Here is a 22,526-nt window from a genome sequence, read left to right as displayed (position 1 = left end):
CATGCATGGGTGTTGTACACCCACTCATTGCTATGGAAAGTTAGTCTGGAGTATGAGCTTATACCAGAAAGCTCTAACTTTTTTGTTCGAGGTATACTAACTAACCTGTCAACAGTCAATCAAGATGTCCCTGGCTAGATTGCACAGTGGCTTGTCAAAAGTCTTGCTCATCAGGCTCATGCATAAACTCTGCACTCCTATTCATTCCTATAGTATGAGCCTGTACTTAAACGCTCCAACTGGATCTTTGCATGAAAATCAATGCAACAAATGTTCCTACAATAATGGTGTAGGAGAAAATGGTATAAAGTTATTTCATCCCACTATAGAAACCAAAAAAAAAAAATGCCTTTAAAGCTAAATGCTAGGCAAACCACTAACCATACAGATGCAATGCTCATAATGGAGCGGTGAGGTGACCTGGGAGCTCCAATGAATTCCCTTAATTTGCAGGGATTTTCTCTCACTTCCTGTTTTGGCTTCTGGACATAATGTGAAGGAAATTCTATATTCTATAACCCTCCCATACTTTATCCAAAATGAAAATTCTAAGTTTTTCCTTTGGCTCTACTTAGCTGATCAAAAGGGAAGTTAATTGTTAAGGTTTACATTTTTTTTTGTATATCTAGTGAATAAGTACCAACTTTTCTTTTTTTACTCTCAGTCTTCAGTTTCTTGCGTTTGACACTGAGGCATCCCATGACATCCTGAGAGTTTGGGATGGACCACTTGAAAATGAGATGTTACTGAAGGAAATCAGCGGCTCTCTTATCCCAGAAGGAATTCACAGCACTCTCAATGTTGTGACTATACAATTCGACACAGATTTTTACATCAGCAAATCTGGATTTGCCATTCAGTTTTCAAGTAAGTTATTCCTTTCACAATGGTTAAATACCTGCAAGTACTTCTACTTCTAATTCAGCCTATATTTTATTTGCTCTCTTGAATTAGGGCATATTTTGTTCTGTAGAAGTAAAGGAAAGAGTTTACAAAGAAAAAACAGTGAACATACAACACATTTCTAATTTATTTTTTTCCTTTCTTGTAAACTTTTGAACTCTGTCAAATTCAGAGGGATTTTTGATTTATATTTGTTGTGATTTTCTTTTTTTAAGAACGTCATATAGAATTTCCATCTATGTAATATAACCCGAGAAAAAAGGGCAAAGTCTTTTATAAGATTTAAGAGAAAAAATAAGTTTTATCCTGTTGACATTAGTATTGTTCAGTTGCTTATTTTGTTTCTTCGTTCAACTTTTAGACATGTCTATATGATGTTACCATTATTTTAGACACATAACAATATGTTAGGATAGGCAGTTCACAGCCAATCTAGTGGCACAGGACATGCTTCCTTATAAGATTTTAAAAGACATTTACTAAAGGACTAAAAAGTGAATGCTCCATAAAGGGTAACTCCAGTTTCCAAATTAACAAATACAAAAATAACATAGTATAAACAATTGCAACCCAAGCCTATTGCTAGGTAAGCCACATTTTAATGTAATGTTATTAAAAAAATTACCTTTCATTTTCAATCTGCAGGTTAATTCTTGCTTGTGTGATTGGCTCATTGATTTTTCATAAAGGCTGCATTAAGATACAAGTCAAATTCTAGGCATCCCCTGCAACAAAAAGTGTAGTTTTGTTGAGTAACTGTACAAGAGATTCAACCACTGCAGCTTTTCACATCAGGACACTAGGAGTGTACCCGCTTATTGTAATTAATCAGACTCTAACATTCAAAATCGTCATTTAAAGGATATAGTAAAACAAATAGCTTTTTCTTCAAAGCAGAAACAAGTAGGAATCTGCTGTATCGTTTATTAAATCCCTGCTATGTACATCGAACACCTAGAGGGCATTGATGTTTTTCTCAACAAAAGTGAAGTTAGTATGTAAGCTTTGCAGTTAAGAAGCTGTGATGACTTCCATAAAACATACAGCACGCTATCAATAATATATTTTTTAAATTTCCTTTATAACTGTTAGGCAACTGATGGGCAATGCTGTCCTGTTCTTTTAGGGTGCACATGCACAGTGCGTAATCTCACCTGTCCTCCAGAGCTCATCGTAGTCAGTAGAAGGGAGTTAACAATGTGCATGCGTGGCCCAAATGAAAAGGATGGCATTCCCTCCTGTGGCACTAGGGGGCACTGGTCCCAACAGCTACTGCAATAACTCAGGATGCAGCTATTACTGGCTGCAGAAATGTTTAAGAAGACTTCTTTAAAAATGCATATTTGAACTACATCGTTCTAGGTAGGCTTAGCACACTATGCTCCTATACCAATATGGGACAACATAGTGGATTGTTTTGCAAAGTTAAACTTACTTTCTATTATTCAATTGTTTGACTTTCTGCAAAATGAACAGTTTATATGATTATTGCATATGTTGGTTCACACAAATAATAATTACTGGCTATACAATCCTAGCTCAAAATTATGCTGTGACATACATGTGACTGGAAACATAATTATCACTGTGATGAGCAGATTGAAATTAAATGTAATTTCTCTTAATGTATATCTTGTTAATTTCATTTATAATTAAGGTGTGAATATATTTTTACCTTATTAGTGATAGCAATATAAGATGTCATAAGATCACTTGGCTTGTTCATAAAAAAGAAAACATTATTAAGTGTATTATGTGTTGAACTTGTTAGATTTATTCCAAACACCCCCAGGGGAAGTGTAAATATAAAGTGAAGTGTAAGTGTTTAGTGATTGATTGCATACAGTCTACCCAATTGCAAGGTTGGACAACCTTTCCCTCCCCAACTGTTAACAAAGCTGCAGGATATATTGGGTCTTGTAGGTCATTTAATGCTGACCATGAACACATATAGCTTTTTCTTTCTCAATGTGTAAGCAGAATAGAAAAAGTCTAACAAATTCCTCCATCCACACTGCACAGAATAGGGATAGAAGAATCCCTCACTGTGGCTTTAGTACTTTGACAACTGGCCCTTCCAGCTGTTTAAATACCTGAACAATGCCGGCATCTGACTGGATGCTGGCGCCATTTGGCAAAGATGTTTCCCATTAATATTTTTCAATCAAAGGATGTCTGGCAGGAGGCATCTGACGTGCCACCCACTGAACACATTTTGACCAGTTAATCAGAAACTGGTTAAAATTCGCACCGTGTATAATCATCTTAACCCCAATTTGTGAGAGTGTCAATTGTTGAGAGGTGGCTGAGAGCACTTGTGTAGTGAGAGAAACTATAGTCAAATATTAGGGCTGGGTTCATACTGGTGCGATGTTAGACATTTCATGTGATTTGCACCGCACTGCTGTGCAGATCACATGCGATGTCTGTGCGATGCAAATTCAGCCATACACACTGTATGGCTGAATTCGCATTCGCACCAACATGGTGCAGGACCCTTTTCTTGGTCTACATTGGAATCAGATCGCATGGGTGCTCCCAATAACTAAACTGATACTTTGCAGTACGATTTGCTTTAATACAAAATGAATGAGTGCAAATCTCACTGCAAAAAAAGCATGCGATTTGAACAGGAATGCAGTGTGGTTCCTGTCCAAACCGCAATTTCCCCAAATTTCAGTGATATTTAAATGCACTGATTCCTGTGTAAATGACACTGGCAGCGGAGGAGTTAACCACTAGGGGGTAGTGTAGGTGTTGTGTATGACGTTATGTGTTTTTTATTGTAGGGGGCGTGGCCTGGCATGTGACGTCACTGATCGTCTTTCCCTATAAAAGGGAACAGACGATCGGCTGCAGCCACACTAGGAAGCACGGGGAGAGGTTTGTTTACACAGACCTCTTCTCGTTCTTCAGCTCTGTGACCAGATCGTGGGACACCAGTGGCGATCGGGTCCGCTGGTCCCGCGGTCACAGTCACGGAGCTCAGGACTGGGTCACTTAAAGTCACTTAAAGAGCCACCTACAGGTACGTGATTGTGCCTAGCTGTGCCATTCTGCCGATGTATATCGGCGTGAGGCGATCCTTAAGTGGTTAATATGACCTTATAATATGTATACAGAAGGTGACCTGTGTTTAAACTTGTGTCCCTGTACTGTAATTCATATATACAGCATTAGTTCATCCTGGCCATTGAATAAAAGTATTTTGGATTGCACTTAAAGCCAATACCACATTCAAAATATATAAAGAAACATATCCAACAGCAGAGAAGGTCCAGCAATAAGGCTAACCTTTTATCTAAATCAAAACAATTTTGGAATTGTTAGGTGCAGGGAGTTGTAGTTCTAATAGACAAAGGCTCTATAGCATACAATCATTGGCAATGGGCTGCAGTCCTACTCAGGTGCACTGTCAAAGCCTTTCTCACTCTGGCAGCAAGGATTTATGGTTAAAGCGGAGGTCCACCCTAAAGTGGACCTTCCGCTCATCGGAACCCTCCCCCCCTCCGGTGCCACAATCGGCACCTTTCAGGGGGGAGGGGGGTGCAGTTACCTGGATAATCCAGGTAACTGCACCCACTTCCGGGATAGCTCTCTGCGGAAAGGGGCGTAACTTACGCCCCTTTCCGCAAGTGCCCGCCCCTTCCCGCAAGTGCCCCTCTGCCTGCTGGGAAACACACAGATCCCAGAGGCAGCGGGGAGCGTCCTTATTGCGCAGCGCGATTTGCGCATGCGCAGTAGGGAACCGGGAAATGAAGCCGAAAGGCTCCATTTCCTGATTCCCATACCCAAGATGGCGGCGGCAGGACCCGACAGGCGACCTAGAGATCGGCTTCGGGTGCCGACATCGCGGGCACGCTGGACAGGTAAGTGTCACTATTTTAAAAGTCAGCAGCTCTAGTATTTGTAGCTGCTGGCTTTTAAAAAAAAAAAAAAACGCGGAGTCCCGGTGGACTCCCGCTTTAATGTTTTAAATCATGTGCCAAGATGAAATAAGTGAACTCTATACATTTATCATGGGCAGTGTTTTTTTAGCTTGGATTTGCTTGTTAATGAGCATGGTTATTGTTACCCTGAAGTGGTTCTGTATTATTCCTTAAAAATGTAAATATTAGCAAATCATCCCAATACTTTATATTTTGTCTTCAGGCTCTGTGGCTACAGCCTGTAGAGACCCCGGTGTTCCGATGAATGGCACTCGCAATGGGGATGGAAGAGAACCAGGGGATACAGTTATTTTCCAATGTGACCCCGGCTATGAATTACAAGGGGAGGAAAGAATAACCTGTATTCAAGTAGACAACAGATTCTTTTGGCAGCCAAGTCCTCCATCATGCATAGGTACATTTTGATCTCCTTTTTAATGTTCACATACATGTTTGAACTTATTGAAATTAAATGAAAGCAGCATATATCCTTCTTTTTTGTATTGTAGGATGAATATGAATGAATAAATATATTATTATTATTATTATTATTATTATTATTATTATATAACTAATGTATTAACCACTTAACAACCGCCCATTGCCGATTAACGGCTTCAGGGCGGTTGTTTAACTCTGAGAGGCCGTCAATTAACGGTCTCCCAGAATTCTGCTCTCGCGCGCCCCCTGGGGGACCCGGCGCATCACGAATCACGGTAAATGGATCACGGTAAACAGCCGCTCGTCGTGGCCGTTTACCACGTGATCACTTGTAAACAAACTGGCGTCATGTTATGACGCCGGTTCCTCCCTCCCCCTCTCTGTACCGATCGGTACAGCGGAGGGGAAAGACATCAGTGTTAGCAGCGCTGTGGGCTGCATCTGCAGTGCCCACATTGCTGCTCACCGAATTTAACCCCTCAATTCCCTGCCATTACTCTGAAATACCCTGCAATACTCTGCAGTACCCTGCCATTACTCTGCAGTACCCCCCATTACTCTGCAATACCCTGCCATTACTCTGCAGTACCCTGCCATTACTCTGAAGTACCCCCCATTACTCTGCAGTACCCTGCCATTACTCTGCAATACCCTGCCATTACTCTGCAGTACCCTGCCATTACTCTGCAGTACCCCCCAATACTCTGCAATACCCTCCAATACTCGGCAATACCCCCCAATACTCTGCAATACCCCCCAATACTCTGCAATACCCGCAATACTCTGCAATACCCGCCACTACTCTGCAATACCCCCAATACCCCACCAATACCCGCCAATATCTGCCAATACCCCGCCAATACCCCACCAATACTCTGCAATACCCTGCCATAAATTGCCATACCCAGCCATACTTGGAGATACCCTGCAATACCCAGCCATACTCAGAGATACCCAGCCATACTCGGTGATACCCTGCAATACCCAGCCATAGATGCCCCCCCCACCCCTCACCGCCCTCCGGTGCTTCTACCAACTCGCCAATACGATCAAAGCCAGAATCTTTTTTATTTTTTTTTATTTCAGGCTTCCCAGCCTAGAGGTGAGATGTGGGGTCATATTGACCCCCAGATTTCACTGTAAAGAGGGCCTGTCATCCCATATTCCTATTATAAGGGATGTTTACATTCCTTGTAATAGGAATAAAAGTGATCAAAAATTTATTTTTGCTGAAAAAAGATGTCAAACTAAAATAAATAAAGTAAAATGAACAATAAAAAAAAAATAAAATAATTTAAAGCGGCCCTGTCCCCATGTGCTCGCATGCAGAAGGGAACACATACGTAAGCCCCGCCCACATATGAAAATGGTGTTCAAACCACACATGTGAGGTATCGCCGTGAACGTTAGAGCGAGAGCAATAATTCTAGCCCTAGACCTCCTCTGTAACTCAAAACATGTAACCAGTAAAAAAAATTTAAAGCGTCGCCTATGGGGATTTTTAAGTAGCGACGTTTGGCGTCATTCCACAGGCATGTGCAATTTTGAAGAGTGACATGTTCAATATCTATTTACTCAGCATAACTTCATCTTTCACTTTATGCAAAAATTGGGCTAACTTTACTGGGTTTTTTTCCCCCCCAAAAAAACGGGTTCGAAAAATTGCTGCGCAAATACCGTGTGAGATAAAAATTTGCAACGACCACCATTGTATTCTCCAGGGTCTTTGCTAAAAAAAAATATATAATGTTTTGGGGTTCTGTGTAATTTTCTAGCAAATAAATGATGATTTTTACATGTAGGAGAGAAATGTCAGAATTGTCCTGGGTGCTCCAGAACGCCTGATGGCGCTCCCTGCATTTTGGGCCTCTGTATGTGGCCATGCTGTGTAAAAGTCTCACACATGTGGTATCGCTGTACTCGGGATTAATAGCAGAATGTGTTTTGGGGTGTAATTTGTGGTATGCATATGCTGTGTGTGAGAAATAAACTGATAATATGACAATTTTGTGGGAAAAAAAAGGAAAAAAATCTTGATTTTGCAAAGAATTGTGGGAAAAAATTACAACTTCAAAAAACTCATCATGCCTCTTACTAAATACATTGGAATGTCTTCTTTCCAAAAAGGGGTCATTTGTGGGGTATTTGTACTTTTCTGGCATGTTAGGGTCTCAAGAATTGAAATAGGCCATCAGTACTTCAGGTGTGATCAATTGTCAGATATTGGCACCATAGCTTGTGGACTCTATAATTTTTCACAAAGACCAAATAATATCCACCAATTTGTACTTATTTTTACCAAAGATATGTAGTAGTATACATTTTGCCCAAAATTTATGAAGAAAAAATTACTAATCTGCTAAATTTTATAACAGAAACGAAGAAAAATTCATTTTTTCACAGAATTTTCGGGCTTTTGTCTTTTATAGCACAAAAAATAAAAAACTGAGAGGTGATTAAATACCACCAAAAGAAAGCTCTATTTGTGTAAAAAAAAGGACAAAAATTTCATATGGGTACAGTGTTGCATGACTGAGTAATTGTCATTCAAAATGTGAGAGCACCAAAAGCTGAAAATTGGTCTGGTTATTAAGGGTGTTTAAGTGCCCAGTGGTCAAGTGGTTAAGGAGCATACTGTATCTATAAAACAGTGAATCTGCTAATGACCAAAACATTCACTGCAGGTGAATATTCCAGGTGCATTATTTTAAATGACTGATTGATTCACCACCAGTAAATGTTTGGAGAAAGTCATGCATACTGCTGTACAAATATACCCCTAATTTAAAAGTATAACTAAAGGTAAAACTTTTTTTTGTAATAGAGGAGAGATGGATTAGAACACTTCTCAGTTTTTATTGCTGTCTGTGCCCCTGTTAGGGATACCCCCTCTCTATGTGTCCTCTTTACTATTATCATTAAAAGTGAAAGTAAAAGAAAATCTCTACTTTTGGGTTGCCCCAGAAAAGTAATAAAGGGAAAACCTTCCAATCGGGACACAAGTTCTGGTGATCTGGGGGTACCCAAGAGATTCCTTTAATTTGTAGGGATGTCCAAATATATATGATATATTGAAATTATTATTTTCCAATGATTTCTTTAACGAGTGCCAACAGATTGACAAGAATTACATATTATATATGCAAAAAAATCTACAGAACATATATAAATGTACAACTACAAGACAAAGGATTAAAAACATTCAAAAATGTGTAGAAATTGTATTACTTTTTACTTATACCAACAGACGTGTAATTAATGTTACAAGTAGATTCGGCACATCTGTTGTTAATTGTAGAGATTAATCAACGTTCTATATTTTTTTGGCTATTACTCAACATTTGTCATGTGGGGGTGCTTTTATATAGTATATGTCCTGAAGCAATTTATTTTGTTTATATGATCGACTTGTGCACAGGATGGGAAGGCCCTTAGTACATGGATGGGTGCTGTGCCAGTGATACAAGATTTACATATTTACCAAATATTCCATGCAACACCTATGCTTTGAGTTCCCTGTGATTCCTAGCAGATGTACAGTATAGCCCTTTTAGAAGAAATACTGTATTGAAGCATGGTGATGAGTTATACATACAGTATACACAAGTGACAGAGACTTAAAATATGTGTATGAAGTAATTTTTTTTTTAACCTGTGTTTGGCAGAATCCATTTTTCTTAATTAGATGTGCTTCCAACTGAGAGCCGCTCTATGCAAATATGCAGAATACATTGATATGTGATACTTTATCATGCTATATTTTGGCTAACCCATGATTGTCTTCCACTCCTACCCTGCAGATATTTTCTAGTTCTTTACAATATTTTAAATAGTTTAAAATGATTTATTCTGTATACAACTAACAAATTATTACTATTTTTCAGCTCCATGTGGTGGCAATCTAACAGGGTCTGCCGGATTTATTCTGTCTCCAAATTTTCCTCATCCATATCCACACAGCAGAGATTGTGACTGGACAATTACTGTCAATACAGACTATGTAATTTCATTGGCTTTCATTAGGTAGGTCTCTAAAAAAATAAAATGCGCGCTTTAGAAACTTTCTTAGGTGGTTATTAGGGTCTATTTTCATGTGTAACCCATCGTCTCTGGCTACTTCGGTGGTTAGTTTCCACACAATTTAAGGGCTGATTTACTTTCTGACAGGCCAATAAAGTGCCACTTTGAAAAACTAGTTCACCAGTGGTGCAATAAGCTCCTTAACCACTTCCCACCCGGCAAATGCATATATACGGCCGGGTGGGAGCCGTCTACTCCTGATAGGACGTTTAGGAACGTCATTCAGGAGTAGCGGGATAGCGCGTGCCCGCGCAGCGGCGCGATCCCGATGTGCTCGTGTCACCCGGACACGGCACATCTCAGATCGGCAGGAGGGCTCTGTGATTGGCCCTCCTGATCACATGACGGCCGTGTCCAATCACGGCCGTCATGTGATGTAAACAAACAGCCGGTTGCTAGGCAATCAGCTCTCCTCTCCTCACACGGAAGTCACCGCTGAGGAGAGGAGAGCAGAACGCTGCAGCCGGCTGATGATCAGTGAGTATGGGCTGCTTTTTACAGCTTTTTACTCACTGATCATCAGTGTAGTGTAAACACACAACACACCACACAGTACAAACACAGTCCCCACACATGTCCCCAAAACACACATGTCCCCAAAACATACATGTCCCCAAATAATAAAAACACATGTCCCTAATAATAAAAACATGTCCCCCACATATGTCCCACTAAAATCACATGTCCCAATGATTATCTGCACACATATGTACGTGATCACCTGCACACATATGTACATGATCATTTGCGTACATATGTCCGTGATCACACAAACCAATTATTATACACTTAACGGAATTTTTTTTACCAAAAACATGTAGCAGAATACATTTTGGCTTAAATTTATGACAAAATTTGATTTTATTGGATTTCTTTTCAAATAGAAAAAAGAAAATATTGTTTTTTTTCCAAATTTCCGCTATTTTTGCGCTTATATCGCAAAAAAAAAAAAAAACGGAGTCGTGAATAAATAACACCAAAATAAAGCTCTATTTGTGCGAACAAAATGATAACAATTTCATTTGGGTACAGTGTAGCATGACCGCGCAATTGTCACTGAAAGCGCTAGAGCGCTGAAAGCTGAAAATTGGGCTGGGAAGGAAGGGGGCGAAAGTGCCCTGTATTGTAGTGGTTAAGCATATAATTACCAATAGTAAGAGAAAATCCAATGATGAATGTGAAAGTGTTCAAAGTTCCTTCTGTGCAGGGCTATTATCCACAAAATGTTTGTAAATGTCAAAAGCACATGTGGAACTTTGGAAAAAGTTTATAGTGCATTTAAAGGTATTTCATTTAATTACACTTTCCTGTGTACATAGCAATAAAAAACAATTAAATATAGTGCATTTTGCTGCCCTGAGCTATAGCCTTGGAGGAGTTTTCATGAATTTTTTAATACAATGACCATATTATTTAAAAAAAAAAAATCTCTATTCAGTTATTGGTCTGAAGCTTACTCATTTGATTACTGTGAGCCCTTTTACTTTATGGTAGCTTAGGTATAATATGTGAGCACTGAACAAACTGTCAACATTAAAGACACAAAGGATGCTTGAAAGCCTATCTCCAGCAGGAATGAGTTCAAAGTTTTGTGTTTGGATAACATTTTGCCTATTAAAGTGTTCCTCTGAAAACTGTACTTTTCACTTGTTCAGCAAGGGCCAAAGTGGCAATAGAAATACTGCTACTATACAAGACAGTTTTTTTGCTGAAAGTGGTTGCTAAATAAATGGCAGGTACTAGCACCCACCATGTCCTTCACAACCTGTAACATCACCTGGCCCCATTCATTTGCTGGCTGGGAAGGCATACTTTTCACTTTTTTCTGAATGAATAGGGGTGCATAGTATCCCAACTCATTCCCACAAAGGGCAGTATCTCCTTATTGTTAAAGGGCAGTACCAGATCCTGAAAAGCCCCCCACCCACAGACCACAAAAACCATAGGACAAGGCATTTATTCATTATATATCAGACCCTAGTCTAGCAGCAAGCAATTTAAACTGCATTTTATGTCTTTGCAAATGCCAGTTTTGCTGTAGTAGGTTGTATACATTGTACATATGATCCACTTCTCAGGCATCTTAAGAGAATCTCCCAGGCATTTTTTTTTTATTTTTTTTTCTGGTTTGATACATGTTCCCCAGGGCAGTGCCCAACCCCCTAAATTATTTTTCTGGCAATCTCCTGCCTATTAGCTTAGAAAATGGGCATTCAACTTTTATTTAATTTTGTTCCCGATTCAGCACCCAAAGTTTATCCACGTTCTGTGAACCTTGAACTGAACCCAGGTACTTTTGGCTCATCCTTAATCTCAAGGGACAAAAAAGCCTGGTGTAAACCTTACCACCACCACATTCCTAGCCATTTATTCATTATTTACTTAAGTTCACTGTCACTTGATGATCTATGGTATTCAAGCTCACTCTTGCCAATTGTTTGAAATTTAGTTTTAATAAGGAAATATGGCTGCCTCCATGCACGTATTTAAAGCATTGGCACAACTTTATAAAATGATTTAAATTCATATGACAATCCAAAAATATATTTATTTTTGAATGATGGTAATAATGCCTTAAAATTAACTAGAGTGTATTGTGAAGACTTGGTGAAAAGTTTAAGAATGGCATGTTTTGAATAATACATACAATAAACATAGGGTGCAGAGCCAACTAAATTTTAACAAGAGTCCTGAAAATAACTTCATATAAAGTCCACCAACTGTACATGGTAAAGATGATAGAGATGATAAAAAGATCCCAGCCCCAACTATAGTGAAAAGGATGGCAAATGCACTTGTCACCGCTGTGGGAGAAAGGGTAATTCTACTTACCAGAATGAGTTGACCCTCAAGTTATAGTCAATAAATGCATATATAGAGACCCGGGAAAGATGAATGGACCACTGGAAAAGGCTCTGAAAATTAGTTGTCCAGAACACAGAGGAAGAAGTTGGTTACCATGAATGACTGAACAAAGGTGGTTCTATCCTTGTGGAGAGACAAGCAGGTAAAAGGCCATTTTCTAAGCACTTATTGTTTGGAATATGAGCTTCCTGCCTTGGGATTGCAGGATACATCTTTCCTAAGAAGCCACAGTGGGGTTTACAGCGGGTGCCCAGTTGTCCATTCATCTTGCCCTGTTCTCTATATATGTGTTTATTGACCTCTCTATAACTTGAGGGCCAACACATTCTGGTAAGCAGGGTTGCCCTTTCTCCCACAGCAGTGATGAGTGCAACTACAGTTGGTGTGGGTATCTTTTTATAATCTCTATCATCTTTACCATCTACAGTTGGTGGACTTTATATGAAGTGCTTTTCAGGACTCGTGTTAACACTTAGTTGGTGCTGCATCATCTATGTATTGTATTTGTTTATGGGTATATAATCAAACCTATTGGTGCTGGCTGTCAGACAAATATTTTCTAGCCAACCACAGATATCATTTTGCTTTTTCATTTTGAAGAATACATGACACTCATATTACTAGGGAAAAATGGAGGGATTTTAGCTAAATTGATTATGTCCCAAAATTACTAATTTTGCTGTTGCCAAAATTTCGCCAAATGGAGAAGCCAAATTTGTTAATTGAGTTGCTTAAGCAAAATGATCTGCATCTTTCTTTTCTTTCTTTGGGGTGCACTTAAGGTAATTTAGAATATTTATTTAGTGTGCTTTGCACTTGTGTACTTGATAGCACCATCCCTTTACTTTCTTTTTAAATTACATTTTATTGTGGGAATGCAATCGAGAAAATGGCCACAACATTTGGCTGACAAATTAAATCAAGAAAGACAATATAAAGTATATTAGTATAAGTTGAAAGAGACCTAGTGGTGCTGGGTCTAGTGGTGTAAATTAAGAAATATTTGAAGGGATGGCGGTTGGACTAGTAAGTAGCAAGCAAAGAGGGGGATGCCTCAATTTTTAGATTAACATGTGTAATTCAATTTAAGAGAGACATGTAATATCAATTGGAGGATCATTGGCTAGGAGTCTGAGTAGATATCACCGAATATGTTGAACGCATTGCATTATAGATTATTGAGCTTCTACGGGCAAGGTTTGAATGAAATATTCCCAAATGTTGAAGAAATTGTAAACCTGTAATTCCATATGCAGGGACGAATCTCCCATTCCATGCAAAAAAATTCAATAATTTAGCTATAGATAAAGAAATAGTAGGGGGTTCTGGGTAGATCCACTTTTGTAAAATAGTCTTCTGTGCCACAAGGGATATGATAGTAACCAGCCCCTTGAGATTTTAATGCCTGGAAAATTAAATAGGCCAAAAAGAGCCCATTCGGGAGTTAGAGATTAGTAGTTTACCAGGTATGTGGTAGCATCATTTCAGGAAAATAAATTTCAAAACATCCCTACACATGTTACTTGCGATTGACACCTGTCGTGTTACTTTTTTTGCACAAGAAGGCCTCTAGAAATGAAAAAAGTTGTATTTTTTTCTGTTGAAGACAATAGAGCCATGAAGGTTCCCAATGCATTCATGAAATAGCCAATGAAGGATATCATTAGTAGCACTAGTAGAAGACCAAATGCCCATTATGGAATTGATTTGCAGAAAATTGTACAATTCTTGATTGATCACAGTTTTTTCAGATTTCCTGAATATGCCTTCATAATATGAATTTATGTAGCTCTGCAACCCCCATCTTTGAATTAAATTCACCATAACTTTAATGTGATGGACAGATAATAAATTCATACATAAAATGTGACAAGAGACAATATAGGAATGGACGTAAAAATTCAATAAAATCAAGTCTATATATTCGTGTTAAATCATATCAACAATCAAAAATAAAATCTCTAGCAAAGAAAGCATAAGGAAAAATGAAAGTAGTATCCGAAGAAAAAATAACAATGTGTCATCTTTCAACACCAACAAGCTTACAAAATAAATGACAAAGGGCTAATCAAAATCTGTACATTTTTCTACTGTGGAAATACAATTTTTTAGACTTTGTTTATGTGCTGTATAGGTCCAATTGCCAAAAGAAAGATGGGTAAGTTAAAACTTAAGTCAAGCTTAACCTTTTTTTACATTTTGGATACACTGGGGAAGCATAAGGATCCCTAGCAATTTGTTTCTACTAGCCTCTCAGTTTATGACACTGTGACACTGGCACATACAGGAAGTGAGAGAAAATTTGCAAAAGCAACAGACAAAGTTCAAAGTGGGGGACATGTAGCAATGCCAAAATTTGAAAAAAAAACATATTTCTCTCTGCCCAGAATTGTCCCCTCTTCCCAACAGCTCCAACATACACTGCCAATATGGCTGCCCTTAGTCCACCTTATAGAAAGAAGGCTGGGTCATCCAATCATTCAAGATATTAGCTTTTGTGACTGACGTAGATTAAAGGCTGTTATATATTTTCTACAAAATTCTACATTTCAGGAACTATGTGAATCCCAAAGATTTGCTGAAAACCTATGGTAGTGAAACCTAACTATATCGGTGAAGTGAAGCTTTAGATTTCCAATTGGATTAAACTGATTTTCTTCATAATAATTCATTTAAAGTAAACTGTCCCAGACACTAGATTTGATTAACCTCTTGCCAATCAGCCGCCATCATTATACTATGGCAGGTTGGCATGGCTGCAGAAATCGCCGTAGCTGTACGTCGGCCACTTTAAGAGCAATAGCATGCACCTGCTGTGTGACGCCGGAGCCAATGCACGTGGCTGGAGGCCACGATGACCGCTGGCCACCCACGATTGCTCCATAGAGAGCCATAACGGGGATCTGTCAATGTAAACAATGAACGATCCCCATTCTGACAGGGGAAGAGAGAGAGATCTGCTGTTCCTAGTGATCAGAAACAGTGATCTCTCTGTACCCTTAGTCAGTCCACTCCCTTCACAGTTAGAAACACCTCCCTAGGGAACGCTTAACCCCTTGATTGCCCCCTAGAAATAACCCCTTCCCTGCCAGTGTAATTTATACAGTAATCAGTGGTTATTTTTAGCACTGATCGCTGTAAAAATGTCACTGGACCCAACAAAAGGGTCAAAAGTGTCCACCACAATGTCACAGTGCCACTAAAAATCGCTGATCACTGCCATTACTAGTAAACAAATAATAAAAATGCCATAAATAAATTCCCTATTTTGTAGACGTGATAACCTTTGCACAAACCAATCAATATATGCTTATTTTGATCTTTTTACCAAAAATATGTAGAAGAATACATATTGGCCTAAACTGATGAAGACTTTTTTTTATATTTCTTATAGCAAAAAGTAAAACATTTTTAATTATTTTTCAAAATTTTCAGTCTTTTTTGCTTATAGCGCAAAAAATAAAAAATGCAGAGCTGATCAAATACCACCAAAATAAATCTCTATTTGTGTGAAAAAAGGAGATACATTTTGTTTGTGTACAACGTTGCATGATTGTTGTACACAAACAATTGTCAGTTAAAGTGATGCAGTGCTGAATCGCAAAAAATAGCCTGGTCATTAAGGGGGGAAATCCTTAATCCTTAGTTAATACTTAGTTAATGCAGCCAAAAAGTTTAATTGCAGCTGATAAGCTGATAATTGCACACACTAAGCAAGCCCATTTAGTTTAGTTTTTTTTTTCCTGTTAGTAAGATTTCCTTTCACTTCAAGTACCATAGAAATGTTAGAAAGCATAAATCTCTGAAAAATGTGTGAAATCCTGACTTGGACAGTTTGGACAGAACCAGGATGGATAGCTCCATTATAATATTTATCCTCTTCTGACAACTGAGAAAAGTTGGATTTCTAATTCTATTTTTTTTTTCAAAGACAATTGTCATCAGGTCAACAAGAAAACCCTGACAGAGATTCTAACCCTTGCTTGTTCTTTTCAAAGATAAAAAAAAAAAGTTTTGACTATACATACAGATTTACTGCTTGTCTGAATAAACTTGCTTTATCTGACAATCTTGAATGAATTAGGGAAAAGGAACAGGGATGGAGAAGGTTATGTAGTAAAAAAGACCAGTATAAATACAACAAAGAAGCCTTTTTCCATACTCCTTAGAAAAGTTTTGTTGTACTCCCAGTGCCTAGTGCCTTCATGAGCTTGATAGCACATCAATGTTAGTAAAAATACCCCCCCCCCCCCACCTCATTTGTGTCAGTGCAGTAATAATAAATGCCCAGCATTGGTGTCAGTAACGTTAATAATAAACCCACTTTCCTTGGTGTCAGTGGCAGCACTATAAAACACCCTCCCCTTCACTGGTGTCAGGGGCTGTAATACCCTGGTGTCAGTAGTGGTATTAATAAACCCTCCTTTATAGAGTGATTATCTAAATTGCATACCTTTAGCAACATTTTTGCACTTTAAATCAATCAGGTATATTGTATGCTTATCAGAAAGTGTTCTGCATGGGTTGCCATTAAATATACTCAATTATGCTTTTAGGGTAAAACTTCACATTGTTTGGAAATAAATTAAGCAGCACAATTGATGGATATTAACAATAGACTTGGATCACTTTAGATAATATATTATATTTAGGTAATGTAGTGTACTCAGTCCTAAAGGGAGATTTAATAGGCTTGGACATTGAAAAACATGTCTGTTGGTTATGAATATTATGTTCAGGGATCTATTTCCACTGTAGGTTTTGTATATTTACAGTATTCCCTGAGTGAGTGTGTAATAGATTGCTAATTGCTTCTATATTTCATACAAGTTTGTTATCCTTAATCACCATATTGCTGACTTGTGATGGACAGGAGAGAAAAGATATCTAATTAATAGGTTACATCTGCTTATCAGAAAGTAATTAGGTGTTATAGTGTGGAGAAGCACATGTTATGGTTAAGGTTTCCTATTAATTTGTCTGTTAAAAGCAATCTTACTCGCTGGATTACATTTTATAATATTGTTCCTTGAGCAAAGGACAAAGGGGTCTCTCATTGAGTGATAAAAAAACAACTTCACTGTAGCATGACGTATTATCCTATAGAAGAATTTTAAATAATTACAAGAAATAATTGGTGTTTGAGTGACCTCCAACAAAACTATACAGACATACCCCACTTTTAAGTACACATTGGGGTTTATTTACTAAAGCTGGAAAGTGCAAAATCAGTCTCACTGTTGCATAGAAACATGATGAGCTTCTAACCCCATCTTGTTCAATTAAGCTTTGGCAATAAAACCTGGAAGCTCACTGGTTTTATGCAGAAGGGAGCCTGCAGATATCGCCAAAATCGTCCCCTCGGCTCCTCCGAGGACCTCCTGCTTTCTAGCTCCCTTGTTACCTCCTCTCATGCTCGCCTTCAAGACTTCTCCAGAGTCTCTCACATCCTCTGGAACTCCCTGCCCCAGTCTGTCCGATCAGCCCTTACCCTGTCCACCTTTAGGAGTTCCCTGAAAACTCATTTATTCAGGGAAGCCTATCCCACACCCACCTAACCCCCCCCCCCCCCCCCATCAAATCATTCTCTGCAGCTATTACCTTTTGTACCACCACCCCCTCCCTTTAGAATGTAAGCTCTATGAGCAGGGCCCTCCTGTATCTTTTGTTTTGTACTGTAATTGTGTTGTCACCCTTATACATTGTAAAGGGCTGCGTAAACTGTTGGCGCTATATAAATCGTGAATAATAATAATAATAGTAAAAAAAACAATGTGTACATAAATGTGTGGTATGCCTGTATCTTCTAACGGAAGCATGGGTCTGGGTGCAGTTAAAAAAAATTAAGGTACTGCAGAGAATGATTTACTCAAGTATAGGCCGACCCGAATATAAGCCAATGCACCTAATTTTACCACAAAAAAAAATGGAAAAACGTATTGACTCGAGTATAAGCCTAGGGTGGGAAATGCAGCAACTATCAGTACATTTCAAAAATAGAAATAGATACCAATAATGTTTTTGAATATTTATTTCAAATAAAAACAGTAAAACTAGCTCTGTAAGTGGAAAAGAGGGTCAATAAAAACAATATGGTATCAACAATAACTTTAAAAGTACAAAAACCATAGCTCAATCAGCAACCAAGCTAAAACACAACAGTTAAAATTCTTCAAAACTGGATTCATCCTCATCATCTGTATGTCCAAACAGAGTTTCAGCTTTAGCTGGTGTGAGGTTATCAGCATAGACATTGTCATCATCAATGAGTTCGCAGTCATCACCATCACTGCTGTCATTCTCATACAAAGCTATGTATTCACTGACATCCATAGCATTACTAATGCCACGTTTCTTGAAGGCTCCATGTCCTCTGCAATCTCTTCCTATGCATCACAAACCCACTTTGCTATCAATTCTATGTCGGGCTTCATCAGATTTCCAATGTTTCTCAGTCAGGCTTGAACAGATGACATCCATGCATGCCAATTTTATTATGTGATCAGATGTGTGGGCTCTGAACATATCTCAAACTAGCAATGATGTTTTTTCTTTAAGGCTGCTCCTGGTCGTCCGTTCCAAATTCTTCCAGCCATTTTTTTGTTCCATCTTCATCCATCCAGCCTTTAATATGTGTGTGCACTGTAATTTGTGGTGGGAATTTGACCTTTTTTAGGCAAGGTCTTTCTTTTAAAAATAGTGACAGGCTACAGCTTAGTTCCATTAGCCAAGCATGACAGAACGACTGTGAATTTTTTTTTTTTTTCAATTCTTGTGGTTCTGAGAAATATAGTTTTGTCTCCCAAACTTGCCACAGTTCTGGTGCTTGGAAGATCAACGGTTATAGATGTTTCATCCATATTTCCAATATCTCCCAGGTCATGTTTTATGATGAATGAATGGAATAACATCACTTTTTCATCAAGATCTTTTGGAAACTTCTGTGAAATCTTTGTTTTTTGCCACAAACATAGGGCAAATTTATTCATGAGGCGGGTACACCATCCTGCTGACACAACAACATTTTCAATGCCTGGTGCTTTTAATTTGTCACCTTTAGCCATTTTAAGGGCACGTAAGCGTGTTTTGCACAGTAACCATTTTGACGACACTCCATAACCCTTTATGCAATTCAGTCTCTAGAGCCAATATGAAACGTTAAACCATGCCAAGCTTTTTTTTCCAAGTCAGCTTTCATTTTCTGCCACTCCCTCACTTTTTTTGGTCAACACAAAATTCCCTACTTGCAATACTGTTATTGCTTTATTCTGCTCTTGACACAACCTTAAGTTTGAATCCAGCTCCGTATGACCTGCGTTTTTCTTTTTGTCCAGGATTACAAGTATTGGGATGCATTTCTAACGGGATAAAAAAAAAGACTTGTATAGTTTGAGGCCTAATGCAGGCTGATGATATTACAGAATGTGATGACATGACTGTTTGCATAGAGCAGCCTGTGTTAGGGCTAATAATATACATTCTACAAGTGCCCATGAAATGGGGCCTGCCAGTGCGCTTCAAATACAGCCTGTCAGTGCCCTTCATATACAGTCTATCAGTGTCCATTAAAAAAATGCAGCCTGCCAGTTCCCATCAAATACAGCCTGTTAGTGCCCATCATATACAGTCTATCAGTGCCCATTAAAAAAATACAGCCTGCCAGTGCCCATCATATACAGCCTACCAGTTCCTGGTAATAAGATGTCCTGCTGTGTCAGATTGGAATCGCTGTGCAGCCACGGTAACCTCCCACCTCCTATGACACAAAGCACAATGATTCCTAGCATTGGATCACTGTGCTATCTATCACAAGAGGCGGTCTAGGAGGCAGGACATCATTATGCAGCTGCACACACTGCCACAGCATGGGAGCGAGGGGAAACTCACAGGAGCGCTGGGCCGATTCATGAGCGTCATGCAGCGACACAGCTCGGCCCCTTTTTTGCCTCCATTTTGGACATTTTCCCTTAAGTTGACATTCAGTCGAGTATAAGCCAAGGTGGGATTTTTCAGCCTAAAAAATGGGCTGAAAAACCCGGCTTTTACTTGAGTATATACTGTATATGCAAACCCTGACCTTGATTGTGCTGCTATCTTATTAATTACATTGTTCCAGCTAACTATGTGGGTTTTAAAACACCTTCTCACATCAAAATATGACTCAGCCAGTGTTTTTTTTTTTTTTTTTTCATTTCTGTTTCTGAACTAAAAAGCAAAAATCTTAAAAAAAAAAAAAACGGAATGCTAGAAAAGTTGGCTTAGATCCTGAGGTAATAGCCTCTCCATTTATAATGTTCTGCCAAAAACCTCTGACTTTTGTCTCTTTTAAATGCTCCAAACATCCTATCAAATACAGTATTATAAAATTAGTGTGGCAATATATTTAATAAAAGATTGCCCTTGTTCTTTTTTTACAGCTTCAGCATTGAACCTAATTATGACTTCTTGTATATTTACGATGGTGCTGATGGCAACAGTCCCCTGATTGGAAGTTTTCAGGACAGCAAATTACCAGAAAGAATTGAAAGTGGTTCAAACAATATGCATTTGGCTTTTCGAAGTGATGGATCTGTTAGCTTCACTGGCTTTCATTTGGAATACAAAGGTGAGTTTAAAATATATAGCATGTACCTTACCTAATATATTTATTTTAGAGGGTACTTTAAGTGAATTATTATAACTTTGTGTGATTTAAAACTATTTTATTCAATGATATTATTTAAATGTACTAATGCATACTGTTTGCTTTTCCCCCATTTCTGGGGCTTCTTTCCTGTATTCTGTATGGCCATATGATTACATTTTTGAAAGCTTCTTTAACCTTCCTAGCGGTAATCCCGAGTCTGGCTCGGGTTGGGATTTCAGCACCACGAGTGGTAACCCCGAGCTAGACTCGGGATTGCATCGCTGGATGCAGGGGAGGACACAAGGAGAGTTACTTACCTTGTCCCCTGGATCCAACGATGTCCTCCGCGCTGTGTGATGGAGCCGCCCTCCGCTCGATTCACAGTGCCGAATGCCGCCGAGCTCCGTTCCCTGCAACGTTACGGCGCACGGGAGCGGAGATCGGCTCCTAATTCAAAAAAGTAAAACGACACAAAACACACACAGTACTGTAATCTTACAGATTACAGTACTGTATTAAAAAATGACACACCCCTTTGTCCCTAGTGGCCCATGAAGTGCCCTGCATGCACTTTTATATTATAAATACTGTTTTTTTCTGCCTGAAATTTGAAAATTGTCCATAGCAATCAAAAAGTGTCCCTTTTTCAGTGTTTTTGGATTTGATTACATTATTGAATAATTTTTATTATTCTTTTTTTTTTCAACATAAATTTTATTAAAAGTTTTTGTAGGCATACAGCATAAGCAGTAGGTACAGTTCTTATGGTACAATTTATGTTAATACAGAAGGACAAAAGTTACATATAACAAGAAACAGTTGTTGCATTGGTAGCCAGTAAGATCAGAAAAACAAGGAAGAAAATACCAATGTTATCACATAGCACATACAGGAATACATGGATGCAAGTTACATACAAGATATCCTAAAGTCCATTAAGGGTAAAAAACCTATGTAGATATACTAGAGAGGGAGAGAACTAACTTCTGCTACATCTAGAAGTATCATGAAATAGGGATAAGATCATTTGAGCTAAAGAAGCTATTCTCTATACTACCATTTCCAGTCACCCCTAGAGGGTTCTGACTGTGATCGGAGGATGGGTATTGAGAAGCACTCTGGGTCGGATATGAGTTGGTACTATAATAATAATTTTTATTATTCTTTATTATATTATAAACTTTATCATACCCGGGATGTCTACTAGACTTTGGTTTTAACAGATTTAAGAGAGTTATTCGTAAGAATTACAGGACTACAATATAAAACGCCAATTTTCCATGCAAAATAATTGTACTGCTTTCAGCACCTAAAACCAGAATGAATCATACCGCCAGGGAGGTTAAGAATGTATTTCTAGCCTGCATTGGTTCTTCAAGATATTAAGCCAGGTGACCACCCACAATAATAGTTCAGTCCATCATATACAAAATATGTTCAAAAGAAGATACATCTGAATGGTTGTTTATTGCCTCCATTAAGTCACATGATTTCTGCTGAAGGTGGCACTTAGGGTAGAGATATTCTCCTGGTAAAATGCAATTTTTATTGGATATATTGATAGTGGAATCGTTTAATGCCCTGTACACCTGGTCGCACTTTCTGATGGAAAATGTGCGATCAGACTGTGTTGTCGGGAAAATCCAAACGTGTGTGGGCTCCATTGGACTCTTTCCATCGGA

General features: G+C 38.5%; 1 protein-coding gene across 1 annotated transcript in view; it reads left to right on the top strand.

Annotated features, from left to right (window-relative positions):
- The window catches only part of CSMD3 (CUB and Sushi multiple domains 3), a 1,166,690-nt gene that overhangs the window by 596,520 nt on the left and 547,644 nt on the right, over nt 1–22,526 (top strand). The window contains exons 26-29 of the mRNA XM_077493847.1: nt 665–867; nt 5,056–5,247; nt 9,158–9,296; nt 20,636–20,823. Coding sequence (XP_077349973.1) covers nt 665–867; nt 5,056–5,247; nt 9,158–9,296; nt 20,636–20,823 — 722 coding nt within the window. The remainder of the gene's footprint in view (nt 1–664; nt 868–5,055; nt 5,248–9,157; nt 9,297–20,635; nt 20,824–22,526) is intronic.

This window comes from Lithobates pipiens, unplaced genomic scaffold (assembly GCF_037356315.1).
Source record: "Lithobates pipiens isolate NorthernLeopardFrog02 unplaced genomic scaffold, aLitPip1_a1.2 Scaffold_19, whole genome shotgun sequence".
In the NCBI taxonomy this organism is placed as follows: domain Eukaryota; kingdom Metazoa; phylum Chordata; class Amphibia; order Anura; family Ranidae; genus Lithobates; species Lithobates pipiens.
Note: the sequence above shows the minus strand (reverse complement) of the source record. Positions and strands in the feature narration are given on the sequence as shown.